The 20494-nt window shown below is 39.6% G+C and overlaps 1 protein-coding gene across 2 annotated transcripts in view; it reads right to left on the bottom strand.

Moving 5' to 3' along the window:
* Positions 1 to 20494, bottom strand: part of Acss3 (acyl-CoA synthetase short chain family member 3) — a 185620-nt gene that overhangs the window by 144812 nt on the left and 20314 nt on the right. For both annotated transcript variants that reach the window (XM_032912114.1, XM_032912106.1), the window contains exon 2: positions 12710 to 12854. In XM_032912114.1, the coding sequence (XP_032768005.1) occupies positions 12710 to 12854 (145 nt within the window). The remainder of the gene's footprint in view (positions 1 to 12709; positions 12855 to 20494) is intronic.

Raw genomic sequence — 20494 nt, forward strand, 5'->3', positions numbered from 1 at the left:
GTCATAGGTTGAGCTTTAAATAGGGCAGGATATAAATCTTCAAAGTTAGGAAACATATTAAGACAGGGCCTGTGCTCATTCCATTAAAAATAAAAATCCTCATGTGGAAATTAAAATGTGGGAGGACAGTGATATTTTTAGAAATAATTATTTCTCTTAGTCACAGACTAAGATTTGCCTTTACTTTTTAATGAACATTATTGAATTTCTATTCCTGAACTCGATCGGTGTCTGATACGATCCTTCTCTGTGGGAGGCCTGGTGTAGCTACTGTGTAGGTTAGAAGATGAATAAAATTTTGCTCCTCCCCACAGGAGTCTTTTCTCTATCCAAGAGATCACATTAGGACATTAAGAAGTAGAGTAAAAACGGAGAATAAACCACTCCTTTGGAGAAAATGACAAAGAAGGTGCTCTCGTTCTCACAGTGGTAAAATAGCATCTGGCATGACAGGAAGTGCACGAAGTTAGCTTTTACTGCAAACAGTAATCTTGATTTCCTGGATAACATCATCTATAAAAACGAGGCTGAGAAAATTGAAGGAGACTTGGTTGTCTTGCCGCTGTTTTAGATGGATGTAAAAATAGCAGAGAGCTTTTGTTCAGGGGAAAAAAATGATTCCAAATATTGAAAACAGGAAGCTAGCAAGTATCAAATCCTGTCTCTTCTATTTTATTAATAGTTTCCTATATTGTCTGTTATAATTGGACTTGTAATTGTTTCCTTTATTTTGAATAATCTCAAACTTTAACACATTTTCTAAGTTGTAAAGAGTTATGAAGCAGTTCAACTTAGTATTTAGTAGATAATAACTCGTTTTAAGTTAAATACGCATTGCTGTGTTAAAGCACATTGTGGGGAGTGTGTGTAGTAGAACAACATACAAAGAACTCTCAAACATAAAGATCGCAAGACGTTTGGATTTGATCACTCAAAATCAATTCACAACAAATGACTCTCTGAGTCAACATCGACCCAAACATCTCATTCCTACCTGCACCTCAATCCAAGATCGCATCACCAGATTCCAATGCTCTCAGGCATTTTGAACTTAGTAGACGAATCAATCTTTTGTGGAATTTTGCGTTGTTTTCTGCCTTAAATGCTGGAACTCAAGTTTCCTTTCAAAACGTTCTGCTGGAGACTATTTCTATCCAAACTGTTTCAAAGACTAGCTAGTGAGAACTACCATGGTGTAGAGTTTTGTTTTGTTTTTTCTTTAGTTACCTTAAAAATAGAAAAGAATATCTTCCCCAATGTCAAATTCATAAAGTCACACACATTCTAAAACTTGTGCCCCCAAAGTTTGTCATTTTTTTCTAAAGGCTTAAAAATATTGACGGAGCTTCCTATTAATTGTGAAAATGGTTCTTTCCAAAAGCTGAGGGCAGAGCAGACTAACAATATTGCACAAAAGCAAATGGGTGGAAACTTTGAGTGGGGGTTTCTGAAAAATGGATGGAAAAGGGTCCGTAATCCAGGCTCAGCATCATCACCTACTTGGGAAAATGAATTAAGACTATAACACACCATACACACACACACCATACACAAACACACACCATACACACACACACACCATACACGCACACACACACACCATACACACACACACACCATACACACACACACCACACACACACACACACACACACACACCACACACACACATACACACACACACCCCATGCACACACACATACACACACCATGCACACACACACACACACACCATACACAAACACTCACCATACACACACACCATACACACACACATCATACACACACCACACACACACATACACACACACACACACACACACACACACACGAGAGAGAGAGAGAGAGAGAGAGAGACAGAGATAGAGACAGAGAGACAGAAAGAGACAGAGAGTCAGAGACAGAGGCACACAGAGACAGAGACAGAGAGAGCAACAGAGAGACAAACAGAGAGGCAGAGACAGAGACAGAGACCGAGACAGAGAGACAGAGACAGAAGCAGAGAGAGAGACAGAGAGAGAGACAGGGAGAGAGACAGAGACAGAGACTCACACAGTCGCATGCATGCATGCATCAAAAGACCTAAATTTAAATAGGCATGCTTCTGTCAGCAGTGTTGGAAAATTATATTCCCATGCTGCAGGGGGTAGCAGCAATTGCTACTACCAATGAGAAACAACAAACCCCTCTCTGCTTGAGCCAACATTAAATTAAACATCTCATCCTAACTGTATCCCAATCCAATTTGTCTATCATCACCAAAAGTTAGCAATGTTCTTAACCAGGCAGTTCCCAAATAACCCAACCACAATCTCTGGGGTTGAAATGAATGCCATAAACAAAAAGCTGAGAGAGAGAAATCTATACACATGAAACAATATCACATTATTCAATTTGTATGAAGTTTAAACACAGGCGTCTCTCATGAATGATCTGTACAGGTGGGAGTGGTACTTTTATAGGAACTGGGTGGAAGACGACTAAAGAATCAATAATGAGGACTTCTGTTAGCTTTGGAATACTGTGCTTCCTGATCTTAGTACATATAAATATGATTTGTAAAAAATATAATAATGCATGTGAATAACATTTTTATTTTTATTTGAATATATGTCCTCTGTATATAAAACTGAACACATTTCACCCTGGGAGGGAAATTACATGAATGATTACAATTTCTACATATATTAGCATCACTCCCACCTAGCATCAAAATAATAATTTATCTTGTACACATACACTTTTTTGTGGGGTTGTAATATAAATGAGGCTTTTAATACTTGTTTGGGTAACTTGAGATAGAAAATAGAAGAAATATGACCTTCTTTTCTCTCATCAAGTCCATCACTAGCAGGAATAGATTTGAGTTTATAAAACTGTACCTTGGCTTTTAGGTGTCTGTTTAAAAAGTATTGGTTCCAAAGATAAAGGAGTGCCAGGCTGCTTTCCCCTGAACTATTTTCTGAGAAGATGGATTTTATGCTTTGAGGAGAGCCTTCTGAAGAGCAGGGGCTGGAAGTGGACTTTTCACGAAGCACAGCCCATGATTTCAGAGTAATTTCCTCAGCTAAATTACTAAGCCTTCATAATTACAGCTATAATTATACTGCAAAAATTACCTTTAATAAAGATAATAGGCACTTTGGGGTGAATTAGATCAGGAAAATTTAACACGCACTATGTATTATCAATTTTCTTCATATATTTTTATTCACGAAAATTCTCAGATGTCCTTCATGAAAGGTCACCTTTTTACTTTATGAATAAACATAAAATTTCTTAATTGCTGGGATAACAAAAACTAAAATCCAAACCGAGAGACAAGTTCAATGCCAAATTAGTGACATTATGCGTAATATATGTGTGCCCAAGCAAGTACATGTGCCTTATATTTCACTGAGGCTTAATATGATTATCCATTAACTTGAATATAATTAAAATGAAAAGAGTAAAATATGCATATGCATGCTCCCTGGAATTCAGAGTTTTCAGATACAAGTTTTGAAGAACCGAAAGAGAATCTATAGATCATATCTTGGATATCCAACCAATAATAATAATAAAAATAATTTAGGAAAGGTGACCAAGTTGTAATGTTCACTAGAAAGTTTTATTCAAGTAAATGTGGTAGATATTAAATTTTCAAGTGATAGTGTAGTCATTCATTCATTTATGCATTCATACTTCAGTAAATATTCCCTAAGTGTCAGGCAACGTTCTGCAGATAAAACAAACATCACTCATCACATAAGCCTTTCAGACCACCGGAAGCAGGAGTGGATTCTCCTGGGTCACCGATGTTTGTTATCTACAGAGAAGTTTATGGCTTTTATGGCACTTACTTTTTGATTCCCAGCCATGAGGAGTTTGAGTACCACAAATTCTCCATCACTGCGATCCTCCACACATCACAAGCCCAAATAACTAGGTCCAAGCAATGATGAATGGTAGCCCCAAGTAAACCCTTTGTCTTAAGAAACGAGTTATTACAGGGATTAGCGGGAGAGATGGCTCGGTGGTTAGAGGCCCTGTCTGCGCTTCCAGAGAACTCGGGTTCAATTCCCAGTACCCACATGGCAGCTCCCAATGGTCTGTAATTCCACCTCCAGAGGATTATATGGCCTCTGAGAGCACATGTGCACACAGACATGCAGACGAAACACACATAAACTTAAAAAAAAATTAAAGCTAAAAAAGGAAAAATTATAAATTTGTTATCATGGATGATTTTTCATTCATTCAAGTAATTATTCACTTTATATCCTGGTTGCAACCCCCCTTTTACCCGCCCCCTTACACAACCTCGCCCATGCTCCCTTCTCTGAGAAGGAGGAGGGTCCTCTGGGAACCCACCCTGGCATATGACTGCAGAACTTTACAGCTGAGGAATAAACATCAAACACTAGTGCTTCTCCATGTTTTTGCTGCAAAGTACATCGCTGTACCCAGTTCTGCCCTTTGTATTACAACTGAATTCACATACCTATTTCACTTATTGAGTTTACATAAATTCTCAGCTCTTGGCAGTAAGAGAATTGTCCAGTTACAAGGCATCCTTTGTTCCAAGCAAGATTTGCCAACAAAAAGGTAAACATGGTACTGAATGGAAGGTAGACCTTAAGCAGGACTCTAATCTCTGGACAAATGTCTTGCCAATAGGTTGTTTAAAATAATCAGATCTGCAGAGAACACAGCGGTTTGCAAAGGCTCTGGCTCTAAAACTGTCAGATCTCCCTATTACCCAGTCAAATTAGCCTAAAATTTGCAGTTTGTTAATTAAATAAGAAACATTAAGAAATTTAAATCAAGTTTCACCTATCCAGAAACACCAAATGAACGTGAAGCACAGTAGATTAGATGAGTTCTAGTAACAAAAAAGAAAACGTTCTTTGTATTTGTTCTCAAGGCAATGCTCATTAAATCGTTCTCTGTCTTCCTCACTTAATAAAATAAAGGCTGTAGGAAGCTGGGAGCAGATACTCAGAGCAGCTGAACAATGCCCCTCTCTCCCTCTGTGGAACAGTTCCTCCTTTAATACTTTGGAGAAGAAAGCCTAGAGAATCAGAGGTTGTCAGCAGCTGAGGGAAATCGTCCTCTTAAGTACTTTCATGTCAGGCTAAACTGAAAGCAGTGAACTAGCACAGAAGTCAAGAGTCTGAGTCCAGATTCAATACATGAAAATAAGATGAGTTAGCAGAAAAAAATTCTGAGATAGTCATCTGCATGTGATGATCTTAGACGATTACATAATTTAAAGAGTAAGGAACAGAAAAAGACACCACTCTTAATATTTAAAATTTCCCTACAGATCTTTCGTTGACTCTAATGTTTGCATATCTATCAAATTCAATATGCTAATAGAGATAATAGTTCTACAGTGCCTGAAAAAATACATCGTATTCCATACAACCTAACGTCAATTAAAATGTACAGTTATCTTAAGCTTTCAAATTCTCAGTGAGATTGTGACAGTATGCCCAGATCACAGGAATACTCTTTCAATCACAGATAAAACCTCTTCTAAATTGTGTAAATGTGGACCTATAATAAAATATGTGGTACTTCGTACAGTTTCTATTTCCTCTTATATTAATACTGCCACTATCATATATTACAAACACGTTTGGTAAGAGTAACTTATTTGCTTGATTCCAGGAACAACTCCCTGTGTATTTCATTTCACAAATACGGATTTTCTATTTGCAGAACAACAAACACACCACACAATATAATGTAGCATTCCATTTGGGTTTCCTCTTTTGCCATGTATTCTCTCACTCAGCACGTAAAGTCTTTTTGACTACACTAAAATTCCTTTATGTTCTAGAGCAGTGGGTCTCAATGTGTGGGTTATGATCCCTCTCGAAATAAAGAACACTTTCACAAGGGTTGAATATCAGACACACGGCATATCAGATATTTGCACTCGGATTCGTAACAGTTGTGATGCAGCAATAAAAATAATTTTACAGCTGTGGGTCACCATAGCATGAGGAACTATGTTAAAGGGTGGCAGCATTGGGAAGGTTGAGAACCAGCAGTCTAGAGTGAGGCAGAATCCCAACTAATGGTATAAAACAAAGCGGATGAAATATTCCCTCCCCGTTTCTGATATTCTATTCATGGGACCTAAGTGCAATTAGACTACTCATCCAATGTGACACAATCTGGGGCGATGTTGCCAAAGAAGTTAATTAGCAATGTTTGAATGCATATGTATTCATCTCAACCCAGGCTTGATTGCTACTGGCGATTTGCAAGTAGAGGTCAGGATGTTCCTAAACATGTTCCATTGTAGATGATGACTCCTCTTTACCCCATTAAAATTTTTCTGATGCAAATGTCAATAGTGAGATAAGAAATAGTGTCCTGCAATTTTATTTGCCCTTAAAATCCTATACAGTGAAATGGTCACAAGGCTGGAATAATTTCCAATCATCTAAAATACACAAACGCCTTTATAATTACTTCTAGCACTTTATGAATTTTTTTTCTTTTTTTATGTTTTTATTGGATAGTTTATTTACGTTTCAAATGTTATCCCTTTTCCCAGTTGTTCACTGGACAACACATATCCCATCCTCCTTCCCTCTGCTTCTATGAGGTTGCTTGCTCACCCACCCACCCACCCAGTCCCGAATCCCCGCCCTGGCATTTTCTTACACTGGGGCATCGAACTTTTACAGGACCAAGGACCTCTCCTCCCAACAAGGACACCCTCTGCTACATATGCAGCTGGAGCCATGTGTCTGTCCATGAGTACTCTTTGGTTGGTGGTTTAGTCCCTGGGAGCTCAGGGGAAGGGGGGGGTTCTGGTTGGCTGGTATTGTTGTTCTCCCTCTGGGGATGCAGACTCCTTCAGCTCCTTCAGTCCTTTCACTAACTCTTCCATTGGGAACCCTGTGCTCAGTCCAATGGTTGGCTACTAGGATCCACCTTTGTATTTGTCATGCCCTGGCAGAGCCTCTCAGGAGACAGCTCTATCAGGCTCCTGTCAGCATGCACCAATTGGCATCCCAAATAGTGTCTGGGATTGGTGTCTGTATATGAGATGGATCCCCAGGTGTGGCAGTCTCTGCGTGGCCTTTCCTTCAGTCTCTGCTCCAGACTTTGTTTCCATACTTCCTCCTATGAATTTTTTTTGTTCCCCCAAGAAGGACTGAAGCATCCACACTTTGGTTGTCCTTCTTCTTGAGCTACCTGTGGACAAAATGGCAACCAACAGATTGGGAAAAGCTCTTTACCATTCCCACATCGGATAGAGGGTTAATATCCTTTGCCTTTGCAGTTTTATGAGGTCCTATTTGTCAATTCTTGAACTTAGAGCATAAGCCATTGGTGTTTTGTTCAAGAATTTTTCCCCAGTGCCCATGTGTTCGAGGCTCTTTCACACGTTTTCTTTTATTAGTTTGAGTGTATCTGGTTTTTTGTGGAGGTCTTTGATCTGCCTGGACTTGAGCTTTGTAAAGGGTAATGAGAATGAATCGATTTGCATTCTTCTACATGCTGACCCCCAGTTGAACCAGCACCATTTGTTGAAAATGCTATCTTTTTACCACTGGATGGTTTTAGTTCCTTTGTCAAAGATCAAGTGATCATAGGTGTGGGAGTTCATTTCTGAGTCTTCAATTCTAATCCATTGATCTACCTGCCTGTCTCTGTACCAATACCATGCAGTTTTTATCACTATTGCTCTGTAATACAGATTGAGGTCAGGGATGGTGATTCCCCAAGAAGTTCTTTTATTGTTGAGGATAGTTTTCACTATCCTGGGTTTTTGTTATTCCAGGTGAATTTGCAAATTGTTCTTTATAACTCTATGAAGAATTGAGTTGGAATTTTGATGGAGACTGCATTGAATCTGTAGATTGTTTTTGCCCAAATGGCCATTTCACTTGCTTGGTAAGAGTCACAGTAAGGTATTTTATGTTCTTTGTGACTATTGTGAAGGGTATCATTACCCTAATTTCTTTCTCAGCCTATTTATCCTTTGCATTGAACCAGCACCTGCCTTTGACTCCTCTGGTGTGTATTTGCTCATGTTTGTTCTAGAGTTTTATGAGTGCTGTCTAACTGCTAATGTATGCTCTCTCCAATTTCTTTTTGGAGGCACAAAGAAATATGAGTTTTCCTCTTAGCACTACTCTAATTTGTCCCATAAGTTTGGGTATGTTGTGCCTTCATTTTCACTAAATTCTAAGAAGTCTGTATTTCTTATTTGACCAAGTTATCATTGAGTAGAACACTGTTCAACTTCCATGTATATGTGGGCTTTCTGTTGTTATTATTGCTGTTAGTCCCTGATTATCTGATAGGATTCATGGGATTATTTCAATCTTCTTGTATCTGTTGAGACCTGTTTTGTGACTAATTATATGGTCAATTTTGGAGAAGGTACCATGAGGTGCTGAGAAAAAGTTATATTCTTTATTTTAGGATGAAATGTTCCATAAATATCTGTTAAACCATGTGGTTCATAACTTCTGTTAGTTTCTCGGTCTCTGTTTAGTTTCTGTTTCCATGATCTGTCCATTGATGAGAGTGGAGTGTTGAAATCTCCTACTATTTTGTGTGAAGTGCAATGTGTACTTTGAGCTTTAATAAGGTTTCTCTTATGAATGTAGGTGCCCTTGCATTTGGAGCATAGATATTCAGGATTGAGAGTTCATCTTGGTGAATTTTTCCTTTGATGTATATAAAGTGTCCTTCCTTATCTGTTTTGATGGCTTTTGGTTGAAAGTCTATTGTAATTGATAAAAGAACGGCTACTCCTGATTGTTTCTTTGAACCATTTGCTTGGATAATTGTTTACAGCCTTTCATTTACTCTGAAGTAGTGTCTGTCTTTATAACTGAGGTGTGTTTTCTGTATGCTACAAAATGTTGGGTCCTCTTTAAGTACCCAATCTCTTAGTCTATGTCTTTTTATTGTGGAATTGAGTCCATTGATGTTAAGAGATATTAAGGAATAGAGATTGTTGCTTCCTGTTATTTTTGTCATTAGAGGTGGAATTATGTTTGTGTGTCTCTCTGGAGTTTATTGCAAGGAGATTACTTTCTTGCTTTTTCTATGGGGTAGTTTCCCTCTTTGTGTTGGAGTTTTCCATCTATTATTCTTTGTAGGACTGGATTTGTGGGAAGATATTGTGCAAATTTGGTTTTGTCATGGAATATCTTGGTTTCTCCATCTTTGATAACTGAGAGTTTTGCTGGATATCGTAGCCTGGGTTGGCATTTGTGTTCTCTTAGAGTCAGCATTACATCTGCCCATGATCCTCTGACTTTCATAGTCTCTGGTGAGAAGTCTGGTGTAATTCTGATAAGTCTGCCCTTATATGTTTCTTGACTTTTTCCCTTACTGTTTTTCATATTATTTCTTTGTTTTGTGCATTTGGTGTTTTGACTATTATGGGACAGGAGGAATTTCTTTTCTGGTCCAATCTATTTGGAGTCTGTAGGCTTCTTGTATGTTTATGGGCATCTCTTTCTTTAGGATAGGGAAGTTTTCTTCTATAATTTTATTGAAGATATTTGCTGGAACTTTAAGTTGGGAGTCTTTGCTCTCTGTTATACCTATCATCCTTTCCTTTGATCTTCTCACTGTGTCCTAGATTTCCGGGATGTTTTGGGCTAGGAGCTTTTTGCATTTTACATTATCTTTGATGGTTGTGTTGATGTTTTCTGTTTTCTATGGTATCTTCTGCCCCTGAGATTCTCTCTTCCATCTCTTGTATTCTGTTGGTGATGCATCTATGACTCCTGATCTCTTTCCTAGGTTTTCCATCTCCAGGATTGTCTTCTTTGTGCTTTCTTTTTTTTTTTTTTTTTTAATCTTTATTAACTTGGGTATTTCTTATTTACATTTCGATTGTTATTCTCTTTCCCAGTTTCTGGACCAACATCCCCCTAACCCTCTCCTCCCCCTCTCTATGGGTTTTTCCTCCCCATCCTCCCCCATTACCACTCTCCCCTTTCTTTATTGTTTCTATTTCCATTTTAAATCCTGAATGGTATTATTCAATTCCTTCACCTGTTTGGTTGTATTTTCCTGTAATTCTTTAAGGGATTTTTGTGTTTCTTCCTGAGTAGCATCTACTTGTTTACTTGTGTTGTCCTGTATTTCTTTAAGGGAGTTATTTATGTCCTACTTAAAGTCCTCTATCATCATCATGAGATGTGAATTTAAATCCAAATCTTGCTTTTCTGGTGTGTTGGGATATCCAGTATTTGCTTTGGTAGGAGAACTGGGCTCTGATAATGCCAAGTAGTCTTGGTTCCTGTTGCTTAGGTCCCTGTGCTTGTCTCTCACAATCAGGTTGTCTCTGTTGTTAGCTTGTCTTGCTGTCTCTGACAGTGACTTGACCCTCCTCTCAGCCTGTGTGTCAGCACTCCTGTAGACCTGTTTTCTTTCAGCCAGATCTGCAAACAGACAGCTGCCCCTGAAGCCTACAGGGGGATAGCTTGGAGCAGGAGAGTAGGTCTTACCTCTGCTTTCAGGTGTGTCAGAGCTCCAGGTGACTGCCTTTCAGCTATAAGCACTGGCAGAAACCAGAAGGTTCCTGTCAGTGACTGCTCATAAGTTACTGTATCTAGCAGGCACTAGGATGATTCCTCTTGGGCCAGGTATGTGAACAGAAGTGGCAGTCTTCCCTGAGCTCTCAGGGTTGTCCACACTTTTAAGCCCACCTCTCTCCCCCAAAGTCATTGTTTTTAATAGCTGAGTAATACTTTATTGTGTAAATGTACCACATTTTCTGTATCCATTCCTCCATTGAAGGACATTTATGCATGCTTTAATAATAGCATAAAGGATAGTTTCATCCATTTATGAACAACATGATTCACCTAAGACTACATGTAAAGAAAAAGTGCAACCAAGATATAAACGCAAAGAGCTTCAAAGGCACAAATGTTGAGGAAATGGATGAGAGTTTGTTCACAGTAACATCTGAATATATAAAGTACTTGCAGCACAAGGCTGAAAATCTGAGTTAGGGTCCCCAGCAACCACTTACAAGCTGGCTATGTGAGCACATGTCCTGCCTGTGACCTAGCACTGGGAGGAAGGACACAAGGCAAATCCCAGGAGCTGACTAACCAACAAATCTAGCGAGAGCAGAGATCTTCAGGATCAGCAGGAGACCCTGTCTCAAAAACATAGGAGAGTAACAAAGGAAGACACCCAAATCAACATCAGGCCTCCGAAATGCATGTGCACCTACACTATTATGTGCATACACTTCCATATACCACATATGAGGAGAAAGAGGGAAGTGAGAAGGAAGAAGAGGAAATGTATGAATGGCTAAGAATATTAGGAAATGAATATTAGATCATGAGTAGGAAATGAGATTGTGTCTTGTCCACCATGGAAATGTGGATTTTACTCTCCAATTAACAGTATGATAAAAATATTTTTTAATTAAAATATATTTACATCACTTCTTCCCATTTGATTCTTCCGTCAAGCCTCTCCAATCAATCAATAGAAGAGCTGACCCCCAGAGTCAGACTCTTTGCCAGCTACATAGCTGATCAAAGATTATTATCCAGAATATACACAGAACTCACAAACAAAGAGGTGGGAAAATGAACTACCCAGTTAAAAATGGGCTACTGAACTCAACAGAAAGTTTTCAAGGGAAGAAATAAAAACGGCCGAGAAAGAAATTTAAAAGTGTTCAACATCCTTAGTAATTAGACGAATGAAAATTAAAACTGCCTTAAAATTTTAAAGAAAGAGAGAAAGAAAATATATATGATAATATGGCATGAGCAGTGCTACATGAGATGAGGACACTATTAATCATATAAAAATAAGCAATAACGTCTTTTTTCCAATCTTCTTTTTTAATTAGGTATTTTACATATTTACATTTCAAATATTATCCCCTTTCCCTGTTCCCCCTTATCCCATACCCCCTCCCCCTGCTTCTATAAGGATGCTCCCTCTCCCATCCACCCACTCCCACCTCAACATCCTGGCATTCCCCTACACTGAGGAAATGAGCCTTCACAGGACCAAGGGCTTCTCCTTCTATTGATGCCAGACAATGCCATCCTCTCCTACATATGCAGCTGGAGCCCCATGTGTATTGGAATCCCCCATGTGTATTCTTTGGTTGATGGTTTAGTCCCTGGGAGCTCTTGGGGTGGGGAGGTCTGGTTGGCTGATACTATTGTTTTTCCTATGGGATTGCAAACCCCTTCAGCTCCTTCAGTCCTTTCTCTAACTCCTCCATGGGATCCCCGTGCTCAGTCTGATGTTTAACTGCAAGCATCCTCATCTGTAACAGTAAGGCTCTGGCAGAGCCTCTCAGCAGACATCCATATCAGGCTCCTGTCAGCAAGTTCTTCTTGGCATCAGCAATAGTGACTGGGTTTGGTGGCTGCATGTGGGCTGGATCCCCAGGTGGGGCACAGTAGTGGCAATGGCGATGAAGACCAAGGGCAAGAAAAACGTTTAAAATTGTCCTAAGCATTTGGCTACTTCTCCCAGTTAAAACAAGTACCCTTCACTACTATAAAATAGGAATCATGGGATTAAGAGAAAAAATATATCATTTGTTCACATACAAATCAGTGATAAGTTAAAAAATTATTAAAAAAATGCTAAGGCATATAGTTAAGATGGTTGTGTAGTGACAACATACCTTATCTACATAACTTCTATATAATAACCAATATGGAGAGAAAGTTCATGACATTACCTGCTCCAAGACTTCCTTATAGGAGATAGTTGCTTTGGTGTCTGTAACGGGACTGTCATAGATGATAGCGATCTTATCCCCTTGGCCATTTTCGATGTGCCGATCAATAGCATTGTAACAAATGTTGAGCATCCCTTCCACAAACCTAAAACACCATGGAAAGAGAAACGAATGATTCTTTTCACAATCTAGATTTCGTTTAACTACTTTGCTACATATCTCGCTGCCAGAGATTTCCTTAGGACGGTGTTCTCTACAGCACTCCGTGTCAGGAAATGAGGGTGGTAAAACACATATTTAAAAATGACACCCAGAGAACATTTTCACTTGAATAAATATGGACTTATATTAACGTATAACAGAAAAAATACACTTTGCACTTTCAACTGACAGCTTTATGGATATTATTGCAAAGGATGAAAGTGGAGTCTACAGCACCTGAGTAATAGACTTTAGAGAGGCAAAATGAATCCTATGTAAGTGAGGTGCAGAGGCATTAAAGATTATGAATAGAAAAATAGCAGACATATGGTGGAATTCCTGCTAGCTCTTACAAATAGACAAGCACTAGCAAAAGCAGTTCTTTGAATATACCATCATCGTTAGCTTCAATTGTCGACACACATTTAGAAATAGAGACCCCTCCCTGATGGATTGTTTCCATCAGTATATGGAATGTCTCGTGTATATGTTGGTAGAGGCATTTCTTAAAAGTGTTAATTAACAGTACTATGTCCAACCCAGTGCAGACTATAACATCCCTGATCAAATGGACATGAACTATGGTTTGAATATGCTTGGCCCATGGGAAGTGACACTATTAAGAGGAAATGTGTCCCTGTGGGGAAGGGCTTTGACTTCTCTATGCTCAAGCTCTATCCAGTGTGGAAACAGAGACCTTCTGGATGCCTGCAGATGATAAACTCCTCTGGATAGCTGCCTTTGGATCAAGGTGCAGAACTCAAGGCTCTTCCGGCCTGCATGCTTTCATGCTTTGCACCATGATGTCAATGGACTAAACCTTTAAAATTGTAAATTTGATTGGAGGTGATCTACACCCAGTCAAATGTTTTCCTTTATAAAAATTGCCTTGGTTGTGGTATCTCTTCACAGCCATGGAAACCTAAGAGCGCAAGCAAGGGAAAACAAGCTAATGAGCAGAATTCTTCCATGTCTCTGCTGCAGTGCTCGCCTGCGAGTTCCTGCCTTGAGTCTCTCCATGATGGACTATAACCTGCCCCCAAATAAGCCATTTTCACAGGCCACACAGGCCAGTGAGTCAGGTAGGTGATCTTCAGACTTTCACTAATCCTTGCCACCTCAAAACCCAGTCTCTGAGACCCTGTAGCAGACTATAAACTGTAGCCTCTCTCTGCTCTCAATCCTAGGGCATTAAGCAGATCCCTGTTGTCATATCCTGATTCCTTCCCTCCAGGGGACTCCTTCAGACATCCTCTTCTAGCCCATCTCCTTCCCTAAGTGAAACTTCCAATAGCAAAAAAACAGTCTAACCAAGTACCCCACCACCACCACCATCCCCTTGATCACACCTACCAGAACCTCAGAAACACGCTCTACCAGGCAATACACAGCCAACGCAATACCCTACGAGCCAGAGAGAGCAGCAGTGACCCAGGAAAGGGCTACCAATTTAACAAAAGCAAGTTCAGATATCCATTTAAAAATGCGTATTTTCGGGGTTGGGGATTTAGCTCAGTGGTAGAGCGCTTGCCTAGGAAGCGCAAGGCCCTGGGTTCCGTCCCCAGCTCCGAAAAAAAGAAAAGAAAAAAAAAGAATATTTCAAAAAATGCGTATTTTCTTAAATTCAGTCAGGAAACACTTCATGTCTATACTTCACACTAATGCAAACCAACTGCAAGCATTTCCAAAACTCTACATCTGTATTTCTGAACTAGTACTCGCCGCATTGTATTGACCAGTGCTCCTCCACCCGTACAGTTTCCGTTGTTATACTATCAACTACCTGAGAGCTGACATCATGTCACCATACTGATCCAACAATCTCCTGTGTGCTTTCCATACATTATCCACCCTGTGAGTAGCTGACAATGAGTGAATTAAAATGTTAGTAACTCTTCAAGGACAATGTCATGAAGGATCCAGGTACATTTATTCTCCTCTTTAAAAAGAAAATCAATAGAAGAGTGACCTAGGAATGTTAGGAATGGCAGAAAGCCATGTTTGAAATCAAAATATTTAGACATCTCTCGACTGGAATCAGTGTCATGACATTATGCTTACTCATCACTTATAAATAATGCTGCTTCCTGCTCTCCAGCTCACCGACTCACCTATTTCCCAGATGCATTCAGCTCTGGAGTCAGCCCATTCAGCAACATGTTTGGTTTTTATTTTCTTCTTCTTTTTCTATTTTGACATTTCACAATTCTACTTTTCTTTCTCTTTAATTTGTGGTAGACTTCCACCTCCTTCAGATGTGTTGAGAATTATTTGAGGCATTTTTAATGGTGGCTCCTTTAAAATCCTTGTTAGAGGAGTCCAATATCACCTAAATGTCATATCTATTTGATCATCTTTGTCATCCATGCCGACATTTCCCTGGTCTTCTGTAGAATAGCATGTTTTGAGTATACCTTGGACATCATGGATTCATTGTTATATCTCTCTGTGGTTTATTTAAATATAAAATTTTAATCTCCGGTTTACTTCTGACACAGTGCAGTTGGATACGGAGGCATTTCGTCCTCAACCTAGGTCTAAGTTCTGGTGATTATTAGGGTTCCTTGATGCCCCTGGGGAATGAACTTGGGTGAAATTTCAACTTTCAAACTTATCCTCATTGTCCATCCTCAACGAGAAGGTGACTGTTTCTACATTACTCTTCCTCGTGTGACCTTCTTAATCTAACCAGAATAAAGGTTCTAACCAGCTCACAGACTTACCAGACATCAGTAGAGAAAGAAGCTCTATTGGGTTGTTTTCTTACAGCCTAGTCACACCCCCCCAAAAAAATAGGTCCCTAGGTCCCTAGGCACTCTGCTCTGCTTTTCCTGGTGAGGACTCTGTTAGAACCAATGTTTTCTGTACTGTTGGAAAAGATTAGGACACTTATCATTTAGTGTTTTTTTTTTCATTTTACTGTTTTCTGTACAGGCAGGCTTTCTATTTTCTGCTTTTTTTTCCCCAAGAGAGAAGTGTTGGTTGTAGTTCAGTTTTCAATGTATGTTCTGTAGTCCTTCTATGTTGTCAGCTTCTCCAGCCAACAGATTATGCTATGGAAGGACAAGGAAAACTCATTCCCATGCCACTCTTCATGTCTTGCATTCTTAGCTGGTTACTCTCATTTGTCAGACGTCTTCCTATTTGGACTTGAATTATAAAATTCTAGATTCATCGTTGTATTTAACCTAAAGAAGAAGGTGAAGTGTGTTTTCTACCTAAAATCAAAACCAGAAGCCCCTCGTTTTTTATTTGATCTGTATTCTTAGGCCAATTCTTGACATGCATGAACCCATTAAAACAACAAAAGGGCGGTGAGGTGGCTCAGAGAATAAAAAACCCAATAACCTTTAGCCCCGTGCACACATGAACAAAGCAGTGCTATGGCTGTAACTATAGCACTCCTAAGTGAAAGTTCAGGAGGAAGCCTGTAGGACTGTCCAGAAGCTCATGGGCCAGCAAGCCTGGAATAAGCAGAAATAAGTTAGACTCTGCCTCATAAACCACATGGAAGGACTAAAGATGTAGCTTTGTTTGTAGAGTGCTTGCCTAATATGCACAAGGCTGTTAGTTTGATCCCCAACATGGCACGGTGGCGTTCTAGTGTCATTCCAGAACCCCGGTGGTGCAAACAGTGCTCTTAGAAGATTAGATTGGTTTCACATTGAGTTCAAACCATCAGGCCCACATGAGGTCCTGTCTTGTAAACATAAATAAGGCGAAAAAAGAGAGCAATTTCCTAAAAGTCATTATATGATTTCCGACATTTGTGTTCTCACATGTACAAATACACACACACACACACACACACACACACACACACACTAAATTTGGATTTTTTTTGCCTATTGTTTCTAAATTTTGAATAGTATAATGTTCACAATGCTATAACTTTATACTTTCTTCTTTTAAGACTATACCTAAAGAAATCTAGGGCAAACACAATGCCCTCTGGAGAACTTAGGAAGAAAATCCAGAAGAAGACGGGTTTGTAAGCAATGCGGCTGAACTGTGTTGCAGCAGTGAGCAGGGCAACGTGGCTCTGAGGAGCAGCACAAATTGGTCAAACACAGAGATGGATGCACTGTCCATGGCTGGATCAAGTGAACTGTGAGGGACTTCTCGGCTCCAAAATCTGATTACTCTACCATGCCAAGATGTTTATTTCTCTTTAAATCAAATCACTTCAGTAAAGGTCAATTGAAAAGCTGCATGCTGTCTCGCTACTGCCACTTCCAAATCCACGGGTAGCTTTTAAATGAGAGTCTCTCCCATTTATAAGAAATAACTAATACTCCAAAGTTACACTTTGCAGAATTCTGTTTCTCTTTCAGAGTGTAAACGAGGCTCGTCACAAAGACGATGTGTTACTTCGACACTGCATTTAGGACTGCACCTTGAGCTTTCCCAAACGTCTAGCATTTTTTTTAATAAAATGTGTTGAATGATGACATGATATTCTATCCAATCACTAGTCAATGTTAAAGCTAAATTTATAGCTGAAAATTGCCTTTCATGATTTATTTTCTATTTTTTATTAATCATTATATTTGTTTACATTTCAAATGTTATCCCCTTCCCAGTCTCCCCTCCATAAATCCTCAGTCCATCCCCCTCCCCTTGGCCTTTAAGCGGGTGCTCCCTATCCCATCCACTCCCATCTCACTCCTCTAAGATCCCCCTTCTCTGGGGCATTCAGCTTTCACAAGACCAAGCTCCTCCCGTCCCACTGATGCCATGTTCTTCTTACCCTGTGTTCAAGATATTTTGTTAAGTAAATTTTCATTTATTATTTAGGTATTTTAAAGTATATAATTCTAGCCCTAAAGATACTGTCCTTTCAATGAATAGGAAATAGAAAACATTTAAATTGTAGCATTAATTATCCTGCTAAAGAAAGAGGAGTTGAGCAAATATAAACTCTGTGTCTCAACTCCATGACACCATCATATTTTATAAGAACAAAACAAGGTATCGCTCCACAATGTAGCCTATGGAATTCTAGTCAGTTCCTTTACCGCCCATTCATATCTCACTAAAGGCCCAGGTACCTACAAGTTACCCTACTGAGCATCGGAGACAGGATTTCTCAGGCACCCTAGCTATTTATCAAGTACTCAACACAATAATCACGGCAGAGGAGTGACATTAAAATTCCCTTTAATTATTATGAAACTGGACCTACAGAAAATTTCATATAGAAAATTTCAAGATGGATAGGAAGAGAGATCCAGTTGGGAATCAATCACTGAATTAAACAACAAACAAGTATTGATGACCTTTGGGAGATGACTCTAGATAGAGGAAGGACTGAGTTGCCTGCCCCATGAATGTGGATGGGATGGTATAGGATAGGAACTGGAGGAGACGCTGAGGCTCTGATATTAAGGATGCTTAAGAAACTGGGCTGGGCTGGCTTCCCTTCAGAGTATACAAGTCTGTTACCTGGTTTCCAGCAAAAGAAATGGAAAGTTTAATTCTAAGGAGAGAGAAACTGAGAATTAATGCGATGGATGTTTTTAGTGGCCAAGCTGAGATGAGAATTTAAATAGGACAAAGATCAGGTTCTGCTTGGGAAGGTCAAGTACTTTAGTACTGGGTGCTTATTTAACCTTTATGGCCTGCTAGATTACCAACTTCCGACAGCCAAGAGGCCTGTGATAACCCGTTCATGGCACAGGGCAAATGCTCAACACTTATTTTTAAGGAAACTCTGCAAGCGTGAATGAGCAGAAGTCAAGTAGTACTCTTCCGACACATTAACACAAATAAGAAGAGAGTCCCCTGAGTTAAAGTTTCCTGTTCAACAGAAACAATGATACAGCTCTAAAGACTACTATTACACATGAACAGAGAACGCATTAAGCCCTTTTGAGAGAGCATCATGTTGCTGTATTCACACAGTGACATCCTATCTAAATTGCAGGCACTTGGCTTTGGGCAGAAGCAACTGGCTGTTCCAGGAAACCCTCCAAATTGGGTAATTGCTTACTTGCTGCCGAGTAACAGCCTTATGTTAATCTAACCACTAGGGATATTGGTTTTTTTTTTTTTTTCTTTTTGTGGAATTGTTTGGAAAGAGCTTCCCTTTGAAGGACAATTAGTTTGACAAAGAAACTCAGCGCAAGGAGGGAGATGGTCTTTATTCCTCCAAAGCCTTTTCCATTCTATTCTCAGAGCCTATCACCTAAGTTCTGAGCATGGACCAGACCGCTTCGGGATGAAAGGACATCACATACACCCACACCCCAGCCAGACCATATCAGATGGAAGGTGAATGAATTGGCAATGGCAGGAAATGCATCCCAAGGCGAAAAGAATAGAAAGAAAGGCTTTCCGGAAATCAATACCTGTGATCTGACACGAATCCACTGTCAGTAAGGAGAAAAGGCATGAATGGATGATCTTCAAGATTCTCAGGTGGTGAGTCATACCTGACGGTAAACTCAGAGAAGACAAAGGTGAGGACACGAATTGATCATGGTTCTTTTGCATTCTATGAGTCAATGCAGGAACAACAGAGAATTCAAGTGAAGAGAAAGAAGATTTGCTTCAATGTGGAAGAGAGACGTTATAGGTAACTTGATATTAAGAGTCAAAAATAAATAGTAAGAGCAAATATAATTAAATTCTAAATTATGTGTTTATTAAAATAAGCCATATGTCATAAACCAAGTGTACATAGTAAAGTAAGGGCAAGCAAACCTCTCCCTGCAGCCAGTCTTCCCATGATAATGTGTATAATAAATTAGGAACAGGGTCCTCCCCATATTGACTCAGAAAATAAAAAGTCATGAGGTCATGGAGGGGCAGATTGCAAAGTTGAACATGTTAATTTTTAAGAGAAAACTACAACTTATGATGCCACAGAGATTCCAAGCTGGCACCCTACAAGAAATTGCAGAATAATCCCGAGGAGTGAAAAGGGGTCTGGTGGCAAGACATGTTCATTGATACTGATGTGTGTTTGTTGGGAGAGGAAGAAGATGCCTGCCAGCATTTAATCCCAATGATAGTAAGAATCATGAAGGAATGAAGGATGAAGGAGAGAATGGGGAACTAGAAGAGGAGAAAAACAATCACGGTGGCATCGGGTAGGGACCCAACTCGTTTATTGGTTACTATGACATTCTTAAGAGCTAGGAGTGAAGAGCAGGGCAGGTATACAGAGGAGAAAATAAATGTCCTACTGAGTAACGTGCTGTCTCCTAGTATTGTTTGCTGTTGAAAGTTATGTGAATGGAGCTGTTAGAGTCAGCGAGAGCCCTGGAAATGAAAGCCAATAGCGGAGACGTAACAGAAATGAGTGGAAACAAAAGAGTTTCTCCACATGTCCACACTGGGAAAAGAAACAGAGAGATCCAGGGATTACTTCCCACAAATCCATGATTTGGGGTCATGATATAAGGTTGCATTTTAAACACAGAACAGTCTGAGTCGAGGTGTAGTCTTTTTCATGGCTGATCCACCATCGATTCAGCTCTAATCTCTTCTAAAGTTGATCTCACAGATGCTCAAAAGTATGTGAAATCTCTTTCAGAGAAAAGACTTCCATGCTAACTAGACCCAGTTTCAGATTTGTCC

The sequence above is a fragment of the Rattus rattus genome, chromosome 1 (assembly GCF_011064425.1).
Source record: "Rattus rattus isolate New Zealand chromosome 1, Rrattus_CSIRO_v1, whole genome shotgun sequence".
Taxonomy (NCBI): Eukaryota; Metazoa; Chordata; class Mammalia; order Rodentia; family Muridae; genus Rattus; species Rattus rattus.